Source organism: Tupaia chinensis, unplaced genomic scaffold (assembly GCF_000334495.1).
Source record: "Tupaia chinensis unplaced genomic scaffold, TupChi_1.0 Scaffold000381_1, whole genome shotgun sequence".
In the NCBI taxonomy this organism is placed as follows: domain Eukaryota; kingdom Metazoa; phylum Chordata; class Mammalia; order Scandentia; family Tupaiidae; genus Tupaia; species Tupaia belangeri.
This window is the reverse complement of record NW_006159883.1, coordinates 972114-989930: the sequence shown is the minus strand read 5'-3', so window position 1 is coordinate 989930 and position 17817 is coordinate 972114. Positions and strand designations below refer to the sequence as shown.

The 17817-nt window shown below is 39.5% G+C and overlaps 1 protein-coding gene across 3 annotated transcripts in view; it reads left to right on the top strand.

The window, feature by feature from the left end:
• Positions 1-17412, top strand: part of NOSTRIN (nitric oxide synthase trafficking) — a 72854-nt gene extending 55442 nt beyond the window's left edge. The window contains exons 9-16 of one of the 3 annotated variants that reach the window (XM_006153568.3): positions 1568-1666; positions 2031-2156; positions 5858-5966; positions 6800-6888; positions 10312-10437; positions 11573-11687; positions 12850-12939; positions 17204-17412. In XM_006153568.3, coding sequence (XP_006153630.1) covers positions 1568-1666; positions 2031-2156; positions 5858-5966; positions 6800-6888; positions 10312-10437; positions 11573-11687; positions 12850-12939; positions 17204-17340 — 891 coding nt within the window. In that variant the 3' untranslated portion in view covers positions 17341-17412. Of the gene's footprint in view, positions 1-1567; positions 1667-2030; positions 2157-5857; positions 5967-6799; positions 6889-10311; positions 10438-11572; positions 11688-12849; positions 13633-17203 lie in introns of those variants that run through there. The other 2 variants (XM_027773846.1, XM_014589793.2) reach the window with 2 other exon arrangements.
• The last annotated feature ends 405 nt before the right edge of the window (positions 17413-17817 follow it).

The following is a 17817-nucleotide window of genomic DNA, read 5'->3' as shown; positions in this document are numbered from 1 at the left end:
CTTTGAAACTCTCTTCTCCCCCATCTTCCAAAAGTTTGAAATAGAGCCATCCTTCCTCTTCTCTATGGTGGTGTCACCCACCAATTTGCCCAAAATCCTTATGAAAGATGGTTGCTGGGTGTTCTTTACTTTGTGGGATAAAGGAGATGTGTTCGTGGGAAGAAAGCAACCAGCCTGGCCTTCTCTGGATAGAAAGACGAATACCCAGGCATGGTCCTTACAAAAACAGGATGTGAAGAATTTTGTCTTGGACACCTGATATCCCTGCCAAAGCCCAAAGTCCTCTGGGCACAAACATTGGCAGCCTCACGCTGTCTTCACATGGCCTAGAACTCCCACGTGCATACTCTGCCTGACCCAACCCTCTCCAATAATGCCTTGGTTTTGAATGTTTCCATCCTCCCTAAAACCACCAGTTGGTAACTCAAGTGGCAAGAATCTTTTTCTAACATGTTAGTAGCTACAAGATAAATGTGCTGTCCCTCACTTTTTTTTTTGTTTGGTTTGGTTTTGATTTTGGTTTTTGCCATAGGGTATGTCACTCTCCAGAGAGAAACAGAGACAGAGAGTAGGAAAGTGAAAAATCATTCCTCAAGGAATCTTTACTATCAAGATTTTGGGCAAACATGCCTATGCCCTTGGTGTGATTTTCAAGCCATAGGGTCTGGGACTTGAACCACAGTTGGCCATGTGAAAATCTAATGCCTTAGCCACCATGCCACCTGCTGGCTCTTGTCCCTCCCTTTCTTATTAATCCTTCCTACTCAAAACTATAAAAATCTACTAGTAGAATTTTCATCATCTCACACAAAATGGGAAGAATATAATCCCATCTTCAGACAATGAACTCTGACTCTCAAGCCCAATTTGAGGTCAGGATTATGAATTGATCATACTTTAGGATTTTTCTCTGCTCAGAAAGTGTCTTTAAATAGTTGGTGTCTCATCATCTTTGCCCCTACGGAGGCTAGCAGAATATCTGCATGTACTACACATGATTCTAAACATTCGATCCGAATACATTTCCAAGATATGGACATGACTCTTACCAGGCTTTACTTCCTCCTTTGGAACTCATGGATGCATCTCAAAATCTTCTGTTCTTCTCTCTCTCTCACCCCCTACTTGTTTGTGAATGTCAGATAACCCACAGCATTTGCCTATATTCTTTTTGGGAAGCCTGAGAAAAGTTTGTGAGTTCAATATTTAAAAAAAAAAAAGTATTTATTATTATTCTTCAATTTGGACAGACAGAGAGAGAGAGAGAGAGAAAGCAATCCACCAAGTCCAAGACTTGAACGATGGTTGGCCATGTGGAAATTCAGCACCCTAACCACATACTACCAGCTGGCCCCTAGTTAAGACAATCTTAATGAAGGATAATAGGACAGAAACCAAGTCATATTCCTCTCCTGGAAGTCACTCCCCACTGCAGTTTGATGTGATGTAGTCAAGAAGCAAGCTTGACCGTTTGCTCATACTCTCTCTAGGTGTGTCAGTGTTCGATGGATGACTTCAGTTTTGCATAACAACTGGCTGATCTCACTTCATTTCCCATCTTTTTTAGAGCATCCTGGAGCTAGAGAAGGAAAGGATTCAACTTTTATGCAGTAACTTAAACCAGTACAGCCAGCATATTTCTCTTTATGGCCAAACCCTGACCACGGTGAGTAGTGAGGAGTCTTCATTTCTACTGTGCATGGGGAGAAAGGGCACGAACATTTCTCCAACAAGCTTTTGCTTTTTTCTTTTTATCTTTTTGAGAGATTTTGCTATAGGGCACAAGAAAGAGAGAGATAGAGAGACAGAAAGTGAGAAATCACACCCCAGGGGGGATGGCCATGTCACTATCCCTTCTCCTCCATTCTCCTCTCAGGATCTTGGGCAGCACGCTCTTGCGTCCAGCATGAGTTTAAGCCACCGGGTCTGAGACTTGAACCGCGGTCGACTCCATGGGAGTCCAGCGACACAGCCATTATGTTAACTGCTAGTCCCTCATCAAGCTTTTTCTACTTTCCTTGGTACTGCAGTGCCATACGCAGATTCACTGTGCCATCAGCAAAATCGATGTTGAAAAAGATATCCAGGCTCTAATAGAAGAAGTTGCTATTTCACCTTCAGAAAACAAATCTGACTTCCTGCTCACAGATTACTTTGTAAGTATAGACCGGAAGGAAGTTACATTAATCGGGAGACATTTTTCATTCTGAAAAATTCAAAAGCAATTATCAAGAAAACATTTTGTGTTGTAAATGAAAATGTTGACTTTTCATAGTTCATATAAATTTAAAAAAAAGAAGAGTATGTAGTTTACAAAATGGACAATGGGTGTCTGGAAAGGAAAAAAGTCAAGCAGGTTTTACATCAAATCTTCACATTTGGTCTTTCATGAGTAATGCCAGGCAGACCTGTTTCATGATCTATCAATAATCACTGTGTATCACACTGTGCCTGTATTGGTTGCTGACACTAATTGATGTGTAACAAATTACCCACAAACTTAATTGCTTAAAAAATACATTTATCATCTCAGTTTATGTGGGTCAGGCAGTAGTCCAGGTGTGCTTAGCTAGGCATCTCTGAGTCCCTTACAGGCTGCAATTGGTGTCAGCCAGAACTGCAGAAGCCTTGAGGGTCTACTAGAAGACCTATTTCCAAACTCGGGCATGTGGCATTAGCAGGCTTGGTCCCTGCCAATTATTGGCTGAAGATATCTTTTCCTTGCCATGTGAGTATCTCCATACCTTGCAACATGACAGCCTGCTTCCCCCCAGAATGAGGGATCCCAGACAGACAGAGTCAGGGAGGAATGATAGTCCTTACAAGCTAATCTCAGAAGTGACATCTTATCATGCTCTGTTTCTTAGAAACAAGTCAATAAGTGCAACCCATATGCAAGGGGAAGGGATTACACAAAGGCATGGGTCTCGGGAGGTAGGAATCACGATCAGCATTTTTTCAGTTTCTTCCTTGAAAACCTTGGACAAATTACCTAGGCTTACTTTAAGGGCACTTGGGAGATTCCGTCAATGAATTTCAATGAACTTGTTTCCTGACAACTGACCAGCATCCCTGGTCAAAGCTCAGGCAGCCTGCCTCTCTGTGACTCGGAGTAGATTCTTCGTCCTCATGAGTCATGCCTCAAAGGTTGGCTTCTCATTCTCCCACTGTCCTTAATTACGAAATACGCAGAAAGAACTCCTGAGAGCTCCTCTGCTTTATTTTTTCAGGCTCTCAAGATCTGGTTTAGGATGGGGGTGTTCCTCATCTTTCTCGGACATGTAGAACCAGCCAACTGGTCATGTCTTCTTAGTAGAATCAAAAGTACAGCCAAAGCCAACTCTCCAGTCCTCCACTCCAAGAACAAGTAGATAAGGGGAGAAAGGAGAGATGATTAGACCAGTCACAGCAGTGAATTCTCACTACTGTTCTCCTTCCCCACCCTCCAAACAGCAGCAAATGGCCAGCTATTTCTTTAACTGACTTTCTTTATCCTACCCTGGCAAAGGTGAAGTATATTAGCAATAGCAATGTCTGTTCAAAACAGAATCAAAGGTGGAGATGGGAGTGAAAACGATCCTTGATTACATGGGAAAGAAATTTTCTTTCTTTTCTTCCAAATAGTGTTACGTGGGCTGTGAGATGGGAAAACACACAACAGAATATATCTACTATTTTCTTTTTTTGTTTGTTTTGTTGTTGTTGTTTTCTTTTTCTGTTGTTGCTGTTTTTGAGAGATTTTTGCTCTAGGGCACGTGCACTTGCTGGACAGACAGAAAGGGAGAAATTACACCACGCCTGTCCCCAGGGGAGATGGGCACAACGCAATCCCTTCTCCTCCATTCTCTTTTTGAGATTTTGGACGTGCAGGCACATGTACCTGGCACGTTTCAAGCTGCCGGTCCAGGATTTAAACTGCAGCCGACTACGTGAGAGTCCAGCAACGTAACAATTAAGCCATCTGCGGGTCCCCTACTATTTCCTTACAAAGGATAATAAAAGTGCCCCAATCTGGGCCAGGAGGTGGCATGGAGATTAAGATGGCTAGATCCCACAAAGCCAACTCTAATTCCACTGTTTGGAGTTGGCAGCTTAAAAATCATGCTGGCAAGTGTGTGTTGTGTGTGTACATGTCCCAAATCCCAAGATGAGAATGGAGACGGGACTGCAATGTGGCCATCCCTTCTGGGAAGGGATTTCTCACTTTCTCTCTCTCTTTCTCTCTATCTCTCCCTGAAGAGCACACATACTCTATGGTTAAAAAAAAAGAAAAAGAAAGAGAAAGAGAGAAAAGAGAAAGAAAGAAAGAAAGGTATAGGAAGAAAGAAAGAAAGAAAGAAAGAAAGAAAGAAAGAAAGAAAGAAAGAAAGAAAGAAAGAAAGAAAGAAAGAAAGAAAGAAAGAAAGAGGAAGAAAGAAAGAAAAAGAAAAAGAAAAACTTTGACAATGTACAACACATAAGTATTTTTATGCATGTATTATTTTTTACATATGATGTTCCCTTTACTCAAAACCTTCATTTTCCCCATTTTTCATGATGATCTATTTAAAAATAATCTCTCAGGGACTAGTGAGTGGTGTGGTGGTTCACGTGCTGGGCACTGCCATATGGCCAACCACGTTCGAGTCCCGGACCTGATGGCTTGCTTTCTTACCTTCTCTCTCTGTGTCTCTAGTCAAATTTAAAAAATGAATGAATGAATAAATAAAGTTAAGTAATTCTTGAAAAAAAAAAAAGAAAGAAAAAGAAACCACTAATCTTTCTACCAGTATTCACTATCATAGTTTCCCTTCTTCCCTACCAGAGAAGCCTGCCCTCTCCGCTTCCACCTCAAGTCATAAGTTTTGTCACTTTCTCTGCAGGTCTCTGTCCCTCTGCTACACTTGCTCAGCCACCTCCCAATCCACCATCCTAATTTCTGTTCCTTTCGGCCCTTGATGCGATGCATGTGAAAGCTGAGATATCATTAATGACTCTTTCCAATCTATGTGTAAAATCCCCTGGTCAGCCCTAAAATCCAGCCTAAACTATGTTTAATTTTTTCTCCCACTCTTTTCACACAAACAGCTGGTCTATTTATTGTTGCTAATACATTTCACACAGTCCTCTGTACTTTGCTTGTGCCAGTTCCTCCTACCTAGAGTAGCCTTTGCCCCCCTTCCACTTGGTTAAAAAGTCCTAGCAAGACGTCTAGCCTCCTTGAAGTTTTTGTCTGCCCCTGCTCCGGGTACCTGCACCATTTCCATTCATGCATGCACAAAGCTTTATGTTGTTAGTTCTCTTAATGTTATACTTCACGGCTGCACTAAATTATAAACCCATTCTAGGCAGAACCTTCGCGTTTTAGCACACGTTCCTGGTACCAAGCCAACACAGAATTCAATGATCATTTGCTTCATACCTACAGCAGTCCTAGCCTGAGACACATATGCAAAATTATATTTGGGTCATTAAATTACACCACCCTGAATAAAGTAAATAAAGAATGAAAAGTACCCAATAAGTAGATTTATTTACCAAGAAACTGAAATAACTATCTTAAGACTCATCCTCTAAGAATGATTTGTCCTATCAAAGAATGTTCCCAGCCATGTATTGAAAAGTTGTGAACTAGGAGACGTTTTCTTACCCTTTGATCTAAATGGGTAGAACAATGTGTGTATGTAAAATACAAAGCTTATCTTGATTTTTGTTTGTTCGTTTGCTTTGCTTTTTTTTTTTTTTTTTTTTTTTTTTCTCTTTGAAAGTTAAAACTAAATGCATTTAGATAAAATCTTGGCACAAATGGAAGTATCAGCTCTTACTTTCTCCCCCTTAACTTGTGAAACATTCTTTTTTATTATTATTATTTCTAAAGGAAGAAGATCCTAGCAATGTAATGGATAAAGAGAGACGAAAGTCTTTAATAAAACCAAAATTGTCAAGATTGCAAAGAGACATTGAAAAAGCCTCAAGAGACAAGGAAGGTGTGTAATTATCTCTTTGCGTGTCCTGATAAGGGAAAGTATTATACTCAGGTTTCATCCAAGTTAGGATTAATCTGCTTTTACTGAGTGAGGTAAAGATCATCGCATTTAAAGAATTGCATATCAAAATTAAATGTGTGAATGAACAGAGATAAAAAAGAAAAGACAGAGCAAAAGAATGGAAAATGACATTTTGGTCTATTTGTGAGAGCCATTTAAATACTGTACTACCATCTTCAGAAATACAGTATTTTACCATGTTTCTGAAATTGTCTGGAATAAGAAACAATTTATTTAGTTTCAAACATGCTAAACCGTTTGTGCACAGGGCATTTGGGGCTTTTGTGTCTTCCTTTGTGCAAACTCAATAAATAATATAAAAATCACGAATTAAACCCTAAACTTAGGAGGTAGGCATGTTAGAAGGCGCAGCAGCTCTAAAAAATGGCTAGTGGCTCTTAAAAATGTCTCCACATTAGTTTGTTTCATGGAATCATGACCACTCATCACAATATACAGTGCTGGAAAGGAAGACCAGGGCACGAAATGTTCAGTGATGTAAATACTATAATAGGTCAACCAAAAGAAAACAACCAGGACACTTTAAGCACCACCTCAAATGTTATTAAATGAAGGTATAGGTCAATGAACAGTTTATTTCTCATTATTCATTCAGTAAAACTAAGTAACAACTACATACGTAACTCCCCAGCCATTTGGGATGTCCTACTGGTAATGTTTCTGGGTTCAGGCCACCTTGAAAGTGGCTGGCTGCCAGTTGTATCTCACCAAGATAGACTAAAAGGTGACTGAAAGCATGATTTCATTTTCAGGCCTGGAACGAATCCTTAATGCCTACAACAACAACTCCTCTTTCTCCGACGCAAAGAGCCAAAAAGACACAGCAGCGTTAATGGATGAGGTAAATATTTGCAGAGAGCAGTTTCCAAGATTTAGTGGTTGAAAGGGTTATCTTTAGAATATTCGTTTTTTGGACCATTGACTTCCTTTTGCCTTTCCTTCCTCTTGACAAAGAACAATCTAGGCAGAAAGCTTAGAGGGTCATTCTCTTCATAAATAGTTTAAGGGATCTGGAACAACCCAATGACCTAGAAATGTTTGCTTGAGTGTCCTCCTAGGAAAAGAATTGTGTCTAAAATAGAATTCTCCAAAATACATTCCTTAAAGGCCTGAAAATCATGTTCAGAACATGACCCAAGATGTGAGGTCTGCGTTCAGAAAGGCCTCCATGAAGATTTAGCTCTGCCGTTTACAGGGACCTGAGACAATTTTCATTTCCTCAACTGTCAAATGGGGGATATTGGCACCTACCTGATAAGATTTTTGTGAGGCTGAAATATTATTTAGAAAATGCTAGCACCGTCCTCAGAGGAGGAACTCAAAAAGTAGTAATGTTTATTAAGATATTACTTTCTGTTCATCTCTCATCTGATAACCCATCCTTGGAACACACCAGCAGGAAACGGGGATGTGGCCACCCCGAGGGAAGAGGGCAGTCTAGGATGTGAGGAGACAAGGAGCAACTTCAAAGTTAGGCTCCCTGCGGTGGGAGTAGGGCAGGGGCAGGTGATTAGAGGAGGGGAAGGAGAAGGGCTCCTGGTCTTTTTGCTGAGAGCCTGACTCCAACAGCCTCACAGATATTTGTGTGGATGATGGAATAGGTTGTCCGCAATTAGGGGGACCAGCAGTTAAAAGGGCAATTAGGGGGACCAGCAGTTAGCATAATGGCTATGTCGCTGGCCTCTGATGCAGTCAGCTGCGGTTAAAGTCCCGGGCCTGGTGACTTAAACTCATGCCAGGCACGTGTGCGTGCATGCCCAAGATCCCAAGAGGAGAATGGAGGAGAAGGGATTGCAGCGTGACCATCCCCCCTGGGGGTGATTTCTCGCTTTCTGTCTCTCTGTCTTTCTGGCAAGCACATGCACCCTATAGCAAAACAAACAAACAAACAAACAAAAAACTCTCAATAAAAGGGGGGGCAATTAGAAAAACAATCATGCATTTTATATAGAAATTAAAATGAGCATATATGTATTACCTATATGTGCAATATATGGGAATTTGCTCTGATTAGAGTGATCAGACTGATGTAAGAAAAATATCAGGAAGAGATAAAATGTTTAGCAATGTTTAGAAGGGTCTGGAATGTAGGCAAGTTTTCTTTCTTTTTCTTCCTTTTTGTTTTTGTTTTTGTTTTTATTTTTGCTTAGGAGCCAGAGGGTGTGTGCACTTGTCAGAGAGAGATAGAGGGACAGACAAAGAGGGAGAGAGAGAACACTGTTTAGTGGTGCATGATCATTGGACATTCCCTTTTTCTCCATCCCTCCATCCCTCCATCCCATTGGGATGTTGAACGTGCATGCTGGGCATGCATATGCAGGACCAACCCTAGGCCAGTTTTCTTTATCTTGTAGATCGTCTTGCTCACTTATGAAAGTAGACATCTAATAATTCTGCCCAAACTGTCAATTTCGATAGCCCTTTGGTGACAGTAGCAGACGTGGCCAGGTAGAGCCTACCTATTTTCTGTTGGGTCAGCAGTAAAGTCATGATGCATTTTTGCATAGTAAACTATGTCATGACTTTCCTAATGACCTAATAGTATAGGTTGCCTTTAGGGGTGATGTTGTTGCAGAGATGAACCTAATTCAACACTTTTCATTCAAAGAAAGTCCTGCATTCTGTTCAGTTGAGAGCAAAGGTCCAATGCTTCTGGTGACACATAGCTATAATTTTTATGAAATTATCAAATAGACTGTAGGACACTTTCCGTGATAGTACAAGACATTTAGTTAGCTAATTCCATGCAAGAAATCCTTAGCAAAATAAAGTAATAAAGAGCATTTTATGACATCATTGAATTACAGTTTGTTTCTCTCGCTTTTCGTGCACAGAATTTTACCATTGCCATTACCAGCATAGAGCATGTATTAGGATCACCTGGGTACACATATAACCTCATGCACACAGTGCAGGATGCAAGGTGGGAGAGGATCTGACCCCTGAACTCATAGTACTTGGGATCTGGTATGAACCTTCAAATAGCGGATGTTGAAAACCTGTGGAACACCTTTCCACCTGCTCTGCCACTGAGTAGCGGGAAACTAGTGATACTGGTAGACTTTAGGTTATCCAAGGAAGGTTTCTTGGAGGAGGCAACTCTGCCTCACTTTGATTCTTTGCTGTTTCATTGTCTCTTAGTTATTAAAGTGCTATATTTGAATCAAGAGTGTTGGCAAGCCGTATTATATGAGGAATTGTTACAGAACCTGGAGGCATTTAGGTTAGACATTGTCCTCAGATACTGGAAGGAGTGCCACATATCAGAGGACTTAGCTGGCTCTGTGATGCTTTCAAATGAAGACTGGATAGAATGGTAGATAGTATGGGAGAGGGAGGGACCAGTGGGGATTTTATATTTCATCTTTGGTAAGTTTATCTCACTATGCAGTGAATTGCTCCAAGGATTAGAGACCTTCCCTATTAACTGGGTATTCTGTCTATGGCTGTGGCCCCTGGCAGGGATGATAAGGTTAGGAATCCCCATGCTGAAGGTATGGAGAAGAGAAGAAGAATGGTGAGGAAGAGGTTAGATAAGCAAGAAACTTCAAAGTTTAAATTCCATGATTTGATTTGTGCTGACTGGACTCAGCTCAACGAAGATGTAATTATAAAGTTTCCAGTTCAAGGTCAAATCATGGACAAGAAGAAACCAAGAGTTTATCTTTTACTCCATTCCTTATTTTCATACTTCAAGCAACCTCAAATACTGTTTCCAGAAGTGTCACTGTACACTTTCTGGATAATGTGACTCCACTCCCTCATAGAAAAAAAAAAGCAACTCATATCTACTTTAGTTTGAAATTAAATAGAAATTAATATTAGTTCAGTTCTATTCTGTTCACAATATTGAGCACCTGTAGCTCTACTGCCCTTCCTCATAGCGCCCCCTGCCCCGAATGTCTACCTTCTGCAGTCAACACTTGTTATTCCCTTTTTGTTTCCTAGAAGAAAACCGAATACAGCAATTCATTGCCACAAAACACTGAGTAATAGATCTGCGCAGGTTTCCTGTTTGTGCTGTGTACAAGAGCACAGAAGATGTACTTGACAACTAAGACTTCCTTCTAGAATACTTAAATGACTTTTTTTTTTTAGTTTCTTTTTCTTTTCAGTATTGTCTGTGTGTTTCTGTTTGCGAGTTTAATGTGTACTTTTTTAGACTTCTTTGTCATTTTGATATTTATCTTGACATCCCTTTGTCCGCCTAGTTGTGCCTCACTTTCTAGAAACTTACTCACATGGCCAAATGATGTGTCCACAGAACAACTTGAAATTGGACCTTCTGCAAGCAAACTCCTATAAACTGTCATCAGTATTAGCAGAACTTGAGAAAAGACCTAAACCCAGTCATCCTTGTAGTAACTCCATCTTCAAGTGGAAAGAAAAGGTGAATATGGTTGCGATTTCTTGATTGAGCTTGCTGGGTGGGATGGCCTAAAGTAGCAATAGGGTAAAGAAGTCATCATGAGTGATATGAATCATAGGTCCCATGTCCTAATAGCAGAATCTTAGGATAAATATTGCTTCCTCTTTTCAACACAGTACAAGAGCTAATCACAACTGAATACATGGGGGGCTCAATTTACATGAGGAGTGAAAACACTTGGATTCCTTCTTCCTCCTCATTTCTTAACTTTATCCTTAGAACATGTTTTTATAGTAAAATTTCTATTAATTGAAATTTTAGCGTTCATGTCAGCCTAAATTGACAGATTTCGTGAAGTGCATTTGCCTATTTAATACAGTATAAGATGTGGCTAATGCATGAGTACAATGTTTTAAATTCACACACACGCACATTTTCTCCACATTTAACTCTTTAGGAATTGCGACTGAGGAGGTGACTCACTCACAGTTTGCTATGCTCGTGACTGTTTTTCTGTTTCCTAACAGAAGAGAGAGCTGTAACTGTCTTGCAATAAGAAAACAGTTTCCTTCATAAAGGGTTCAAAAATCTGAACGGGAGTCTGGGAGAGGAGTGCAAAACATTTTAATGGACATAAAAATGGAAAGTTACCTGCCGATGATAATGTACATAGAATTGACTATAATTTACATAGTATTGAGTGAGCCAATATGTAATGTATTCATGCAGGGGGAAAGAAAGAGAAAGAAGGAAGAACGAAAGGGAGAGAAAGAAAGGATGGGAGAAATTAATTCTGAAATGGTATTAGTCATTTAGACAGAATCATGATAATTTCACATGTGTAAAGTTAATTAAAATGAATTCTATAGAAATAACATTATGAATGTTATTATTTGGCCTAGATACACAGGTCAAAAATAGAAACACATGCTAAAAAGCACACTGTTCAGAATATATTCTGAAAATATTAAGGCTTTAGAAGCAGGAAAGCTCAAACATTCTAAGTCTTAGGAATGTTTTGAATACTTTATTTATATACCTCTCCTCCAAATGAGGGTGGGGGGGACCTGAGAAAAACAGTCATAGAAGGATTTATTTCCAGGAATACTTAGGACAAATAATGTTATTTAAATTTTCTTTTTAACTTTTTCAACAGGAGCATACTCACAGTTATGTAAAAATATCTCGGCCTTTTTTGATGAAGAGATTAGAGAATCCTGTCAGCAGGGTACCTTCTGGCGGGCAGAGCAATCCAAGTTCCTCATCTCCAGGTAGTTCCAGGTCTAGAATAATTTTAGACTGTGTCCTATTGGTAAAGCACATTGCCATGTTTAAATTTTATTTTCAGAGCCACGCTGACCTATATTTGCTCAAAGAATTTTACATTTCAGTTAGGAATGATTAATTTGTCAGCACCTATAGTTTTGTGTACCAATTTAATACAAAAAGTTATAAGCAGTCAAGAAGAAAGGGTTGGGGAAAGTATTTTATAATATGGGATGTTACTTCAGATGTCAGATAACTGGCATCCACATAATTCAAGCAGCTAAAAATCCGCTCAACCACCCCTAAACTACGGTGAGGAGCTTTGCAGCTCTATATTCATAGCTCCTCTAAACTTCCGTGGAAACCCCATCCCTGCTATAAGAAACAGGTGGCTTGATCCAGGTGGCTTGCCAGGGCCAGTGTTGAGGCTGGAACTTGTGTCCTGTGCACCCTCTTTCTTCAGCTGTCTGGCTTCAGTCATCCGTCTGTGCTCTTCATCTTTCTGCACACACCCGCATACATACATGTACACACTCACATACATGCATGCACGAGGTCTTGTCTGTTTCCCTCACTGTTCAACAGCAGTACCATCATCTTTACTCTAGTGTGTTGATTGAAACTGGCAAAAAAGAATTTCAATAAATCATAGGACATTATGATCTGCATAATATACTGAAGAGTCACTGTTGCATTGTTTAAAAAAGTGATTTCATAATCTTCTGGGGATGATGATAAGATACACAAGCTCCAAATATCCCCTGTCTACACTTGAATAGCAGATTTGTGTATGTGTATGTGTTCCAAAACATACATGTGACTACCACACACGTTACCTAACCGATGTCAGCTAGCCTCATGAGAGAAACCATTTCAATGTATCATCTTTATTGCTACTATTACTACAATAACTTTCTTCTCCAGACTTACAATTTCTTATATTATACTACGGTTTTTAGTAATATGTCATTCAAAGTTTATACACATAGAAAGTACATTATAAATGTTTATTAAATCAAGGATTGAAAATTATGTAAAATTTTCTTTTGAGAAAATGTCAGTATATTTAAACTCTGCACCACATTGTTAAATAACCCAAGAACTTCCAGTCATAATCACCTTGCCAGCTAACACAGCAAAGTAATTGCAACTTAATCTGACTTTCAGCCTCTGGAGTAACCCAGCTCGGCAACAGTCTTTGCAAGGCCTTATATGCTTTTCAAGCCAGGCAAGATGATGAATTAAATTTGGAAAAAGGTAAGAATCCTTCTCAGGTACTTTATTTTATTTTTTAATAATTTTTAAAAGTTTATTTATTTCTTCCTTGAGTAAATGAGCAAGAGGGAGAGAGACAGAGACAGCAACACCAGCAGGAGCTTGTTGCAATCCACCCCAAGCCTTCAGATTGCCTTGGAGTATGGACTGGCATGATCCCTGTGTACCCAGCGTACTCAGGGAGGTCTCTGGACTTGAACACGCATCTTTCCTATGTAGGTCTGCTTCGCAGAACTGTTGCATTTGATTGCTGTGCCACCATCTGATCCCTCTCAAATATTTTCTTCCCATGTTGAGATCCTTAACATGAATAAAACTGTTTGAGCACAACAGCCCTAACATTATTATTATGTCAAATTGGTCCCGGTTTATAATTACCCATCTTCAAGGATAAAACACAAAAGCTCACAGAACAATAGCTAACACTTAGTCCTCGTTGACTATGTGCCAGACATTGTTGCAAGTGTACTGCCCAATCTAATATTCGCAAAACCCTGTAAGGATAAGTATTGCTATTTAGTCCCGTTTTATAGCTGTGGAAATTGAGGTACAGAAAGGTTCAGTACTTTGGTGAAAGTCAGGCAGTGGTGGCACAGATTTGAACTCGAATAGTTGTGCTCTTAATCACAGTGCTACACTGGTAGAAGTTGGTAATGGAAAGTCATTGACTATAACCCCACCTTTTTATTTTTCCAAAGCTAGATACACTGGAATGCGTAAAACCTCTTAGTGTAAAAATGAGTTCCAGAACTTGGGTCGACTGACTCCCAAATGTCAGTATATTTAAACTCTGCACCACATTGTTAAATAACCCAAGAACTTCCAGTCATAATCACCTTGCCAGCTAACACAGCAAAGTAATTGCAACTTAATCTGACTTTCAGCCTCTGGAGTAACCCAGCTCGGCAACAGTCTTTGCAAGGCCTTATATGCTTTTCAAGCCAGGCAAGATGATGAATTAAATTTGGAAAAAGGTAAGAATCCTTCTCAGGTACTTTATTTTATTTTTTAATAATTTTTAAAAGTTTATTTATTTCTTCCTTGAGTAAATGAGCAAGAGGGAGAGAGACAGAGACAGCAACACCAGCAGGAGCTTGTTGCAATCCACCCCAAGCCTTCAGATTGCCTTGGAGTATGGACTGGCATGATCCCTGTGTACCCAGCGTACTCAGGGAGGTCTCTGGACTTGAACACGCATCTTTCCTATGTAGGTCTGCTTCGCAGAACTGTTGCATTTGATTGCTGTGCCACCATCTGATCCCTCTCAAATATTTTCTTCCCATGTTGAGATCCTTAACATGAATAAAACTGTTTGAGCACAACAGCCCTAACATTATTATTATGTCAAATTGGTCCCGGTTTATAATTACCCATCTTCAAGGATAAAACACAAAAGCTCACAGAACAATAGCTAACACTTAGTCCTCGTTGACTATGTGCCAGACATTGTTGCAAGTGTACTGCCCAATCTAATATTCGCAAAACCCTGTAAGGATAAGTATTGCTATTTAGTCCCGTTTTATAGCTGTGGAAATTGAGGTACAGAAAGGTTCAGTACTTTGGTGAAAGTCAGGCAGTGGTGGCACAGATTTGAACTCGAATAGTTGTGCTCTTAATCACAGTGCTACACTGGTAGAAGTTGGTAATGGAAAGTCATTGGCTATAACCCCACCTTTTTATTTTTCCAAAGCTAGATACACTGGAATGCGTAAAACCTCTTAGTGTAAAAATGAGTTCCAGAACTTGGGTCGACTGACTCCCAGCATAATGTTTCCTACTAGTTTCTCAGGAAAGCATTCTCTGGCCAATCTAAGGATCAGACCCCCACACACACACTTTGTATCCCATGTTTTTATTTAACATGGTACAGATTTCCATAGCAATTTATACAAACCTCAATGTTATTAAACAAGAAAAAGTGTCCAGCCTTGACTTTACGTATCTTAGCAACCACATTTGGACATTAACACTAAGGTAGAGATCTGGAAATGGAAACTTAGTGAGAAATAGCTTTGTCATAGGAAAAAGCTTATTATCCATGAGTAGGACACAACTTGCAGAGTCATTGGAAAATCAAGATAGATATTTTAGTCAAACAAGAAGTCTCAAATTTGCTATTGTTTAGCGAGTGCTTCCTTTTCCGTGTGCGAGTCAGATTTCTCTAGGCAATTATTTTTTCCCCTGTATAAACAAACAACAATTTCCTACACACTACCTGGAACCCAGGAGTTCTGAATTGGAGTTACATAGTTCAGATAAATTGATTTTCTTTTTCGTTTTCAGCTCTCTGGTGGTTTCAAACTCTATTTATACTTTATACTGTAAGTAGCTTCTTTAAATGAAACATGACATTGGAAGCTTAGGGCAGCTGGCAATACGACTGCAAACCATTTATTTAAATTTCTGTGAATAGATAATGTGGAACCATCTATTGACATGAAAGAACTCATTAAAGGGAGAACTTAGACTAGGAATGATTTCCTACAAGAATAAACAGTGATTTGTTATTAAGAAAAGATAGAAAGGGGCTAATCCTCTTCATTATACTTCTGAAAGAAAATTGTTGGGGGGAGAATAAAAGGAAGGCAAAAAACTTACCTCAGAATGATGCTAAAGAAAAGTGACTCTTGGGTCTAGAGAAAGTGAATGCTTCTATTTGACATACAGGAAATAGCCAGGGAGGACTCTTTGATTTGAGGCATCAGGTTAAACTTTAGAGTTCTTTTTTCTTTTCTGGTTTTTGTTTTTTTTTTAAAAAGAGAGATTTTTTTATATAGGGTGCATGCACTCACCAGAGAGACACAGAGAGACAAAAAGCGAGAAATTGCCCCTCAGAGGGTATGGCCACGCTACAACCTCTTCTCCATGCTCCTCTTGGGATTTTGGGCACACAAACATACGTGCTCCCAGCATGAGTTTTAAACCACCGGATCTAGGAATGGAACCACGGTTGACTACATGGGAGTCCACGACACACACACATACCCATTATGTCTTCTGTTGGTCCCTAAACTTCAGGGTTATTAATAGAGGAATGACATCTTTGAAAATAGAGGATCAGACAAGGGCATTATTTCTTAGGAATTCTATTTACTTGATTCATTTCTTTTTAGAAAGTATCATCGTCAAATAGATGTTTTATTAAAGTTATCTAAATTGACAGTTGGGAGCTACACTGTGTGCTAAGGCATCAGTTAGGATTTGGGATGGTGTAATGGAGAGAAGCAGTCTTGATCTTAAGAGAAGATGACTAGTTGTCATATAGTCACTGCAGTCAACATACCAAACTAGCATGGCCACCAACGAGGCAAACCCTTAAAGCAGGAACACAGAAAAAGAACTTAGTGATAACTCTTTCAATTGTTAAGATAGAAATTATAGGATGTCATTATATTGGCCTGAGCACCTGCTCTAGGCTCCAAAAGACCAAACTGAAATGTAGTCACTCTAAAATGTCACACCATCTAACTGAAACTGTAAGGAAGTTGATACATTCCAAAACAGTTTCCCTGAAAATAGGATATTACAGTCTACTTGACTCAGCACTAGAAGGAAATGAAACTTGTCACATTTGTGACTTTCTTAGGAATCGACATCTAAAATAGCTCAAGATGCTTTCTTAACTTAATCAACTTCTTTGCTTTATGAACATCCGAATATATTCCTCCTTTACCTTCCAGATTCACTGTCTCCATACTTTGCTTAAGACTAAGCACAGATTAAGAAAAGTGGCTCCAGTGGTCATGAGGTCATTCTGCTCCCCTTGTTATAGAATTTATCAGTCCCTGCTGGACAAGAGTTCTGCTGCTCAACCCTTCCTCTCGTGACTTTGCCTTTAAAATCATCCTGAAATCTTAAGACGTTGCACATACTTTTCAGGACAACTTGGATTTTGCGGTGCCCAGGTGATCATCCTAACGTTGGCCCGAATAAATTCCTTTGCTTGATTTAATTTGCCTCAGCATTTCTTCTGGGTTGACATGCTACATACAAAAGGAACCAGGCAGCATGATTCAATGCATTTCTGTTTTTAAGCAAACTATTTCATGGCAAACTCAGTTGTTCATTATTTCACCCTTTTTAGTATTTTTTTTGGGTTATGCCTGCTTTACACAGAGGCATTAAAAAATTTTTGCTTCATCTGAATCAATTTAAAAAATGATGCTACCAAGGAACTATTTGAAAGCAATCAGACATGTTTAAACCCAGAGAATTGTTTGTCTAACTAAGTGTGTTATCTTTTCAGGTGACATTGTGACTATTCATGAAAAAAAAGAAGAAGGATGGTGGTTTGGATCTTTAAATGGGAAAAAAGGCCATTTTCCTGCTGCTTATGTGGAGGAGCTCCCTTTAAATACTGGGAACATGTCTACGAAGGCATAATACACTGTCTAACCACTGTAAACTGTAAACTATACAATGTGGAGCAAATAAAGAACAAATGCTGTATCTTTACAAGTTGTTGTGTTTGAATGGGTGATGGGAGACCCACCTGTATGTCACAGTACTTCGTACTTGTGATTATATATTGGGTCATCAGAAAAGTCATAATGCATTTTTGCTTAGAAAAATGGAAAAATACATCATGAACCCAGTATATGAAATAGGGTTAGATGGAAGATGTATGGGGAAGGGAGGCAGGGAAGAGCCTCTGTTGTTTCTAGTGTCTTCAAATTCTAAGAGACCTTCCACTACAACCCCAGGTGTCACAGAGAAAGACTGAGCCAGGGTGAGTTCAGTTGCTTACCTGAAGTCGCATCGTTATCTGGTAGCACACAGTGAATAGGAATTAGATATTCTTTTTATCTTGCCTTGGATGGCCACAGGACAAGTCAGGCCTGTAAAAGGTCAAACCATGCC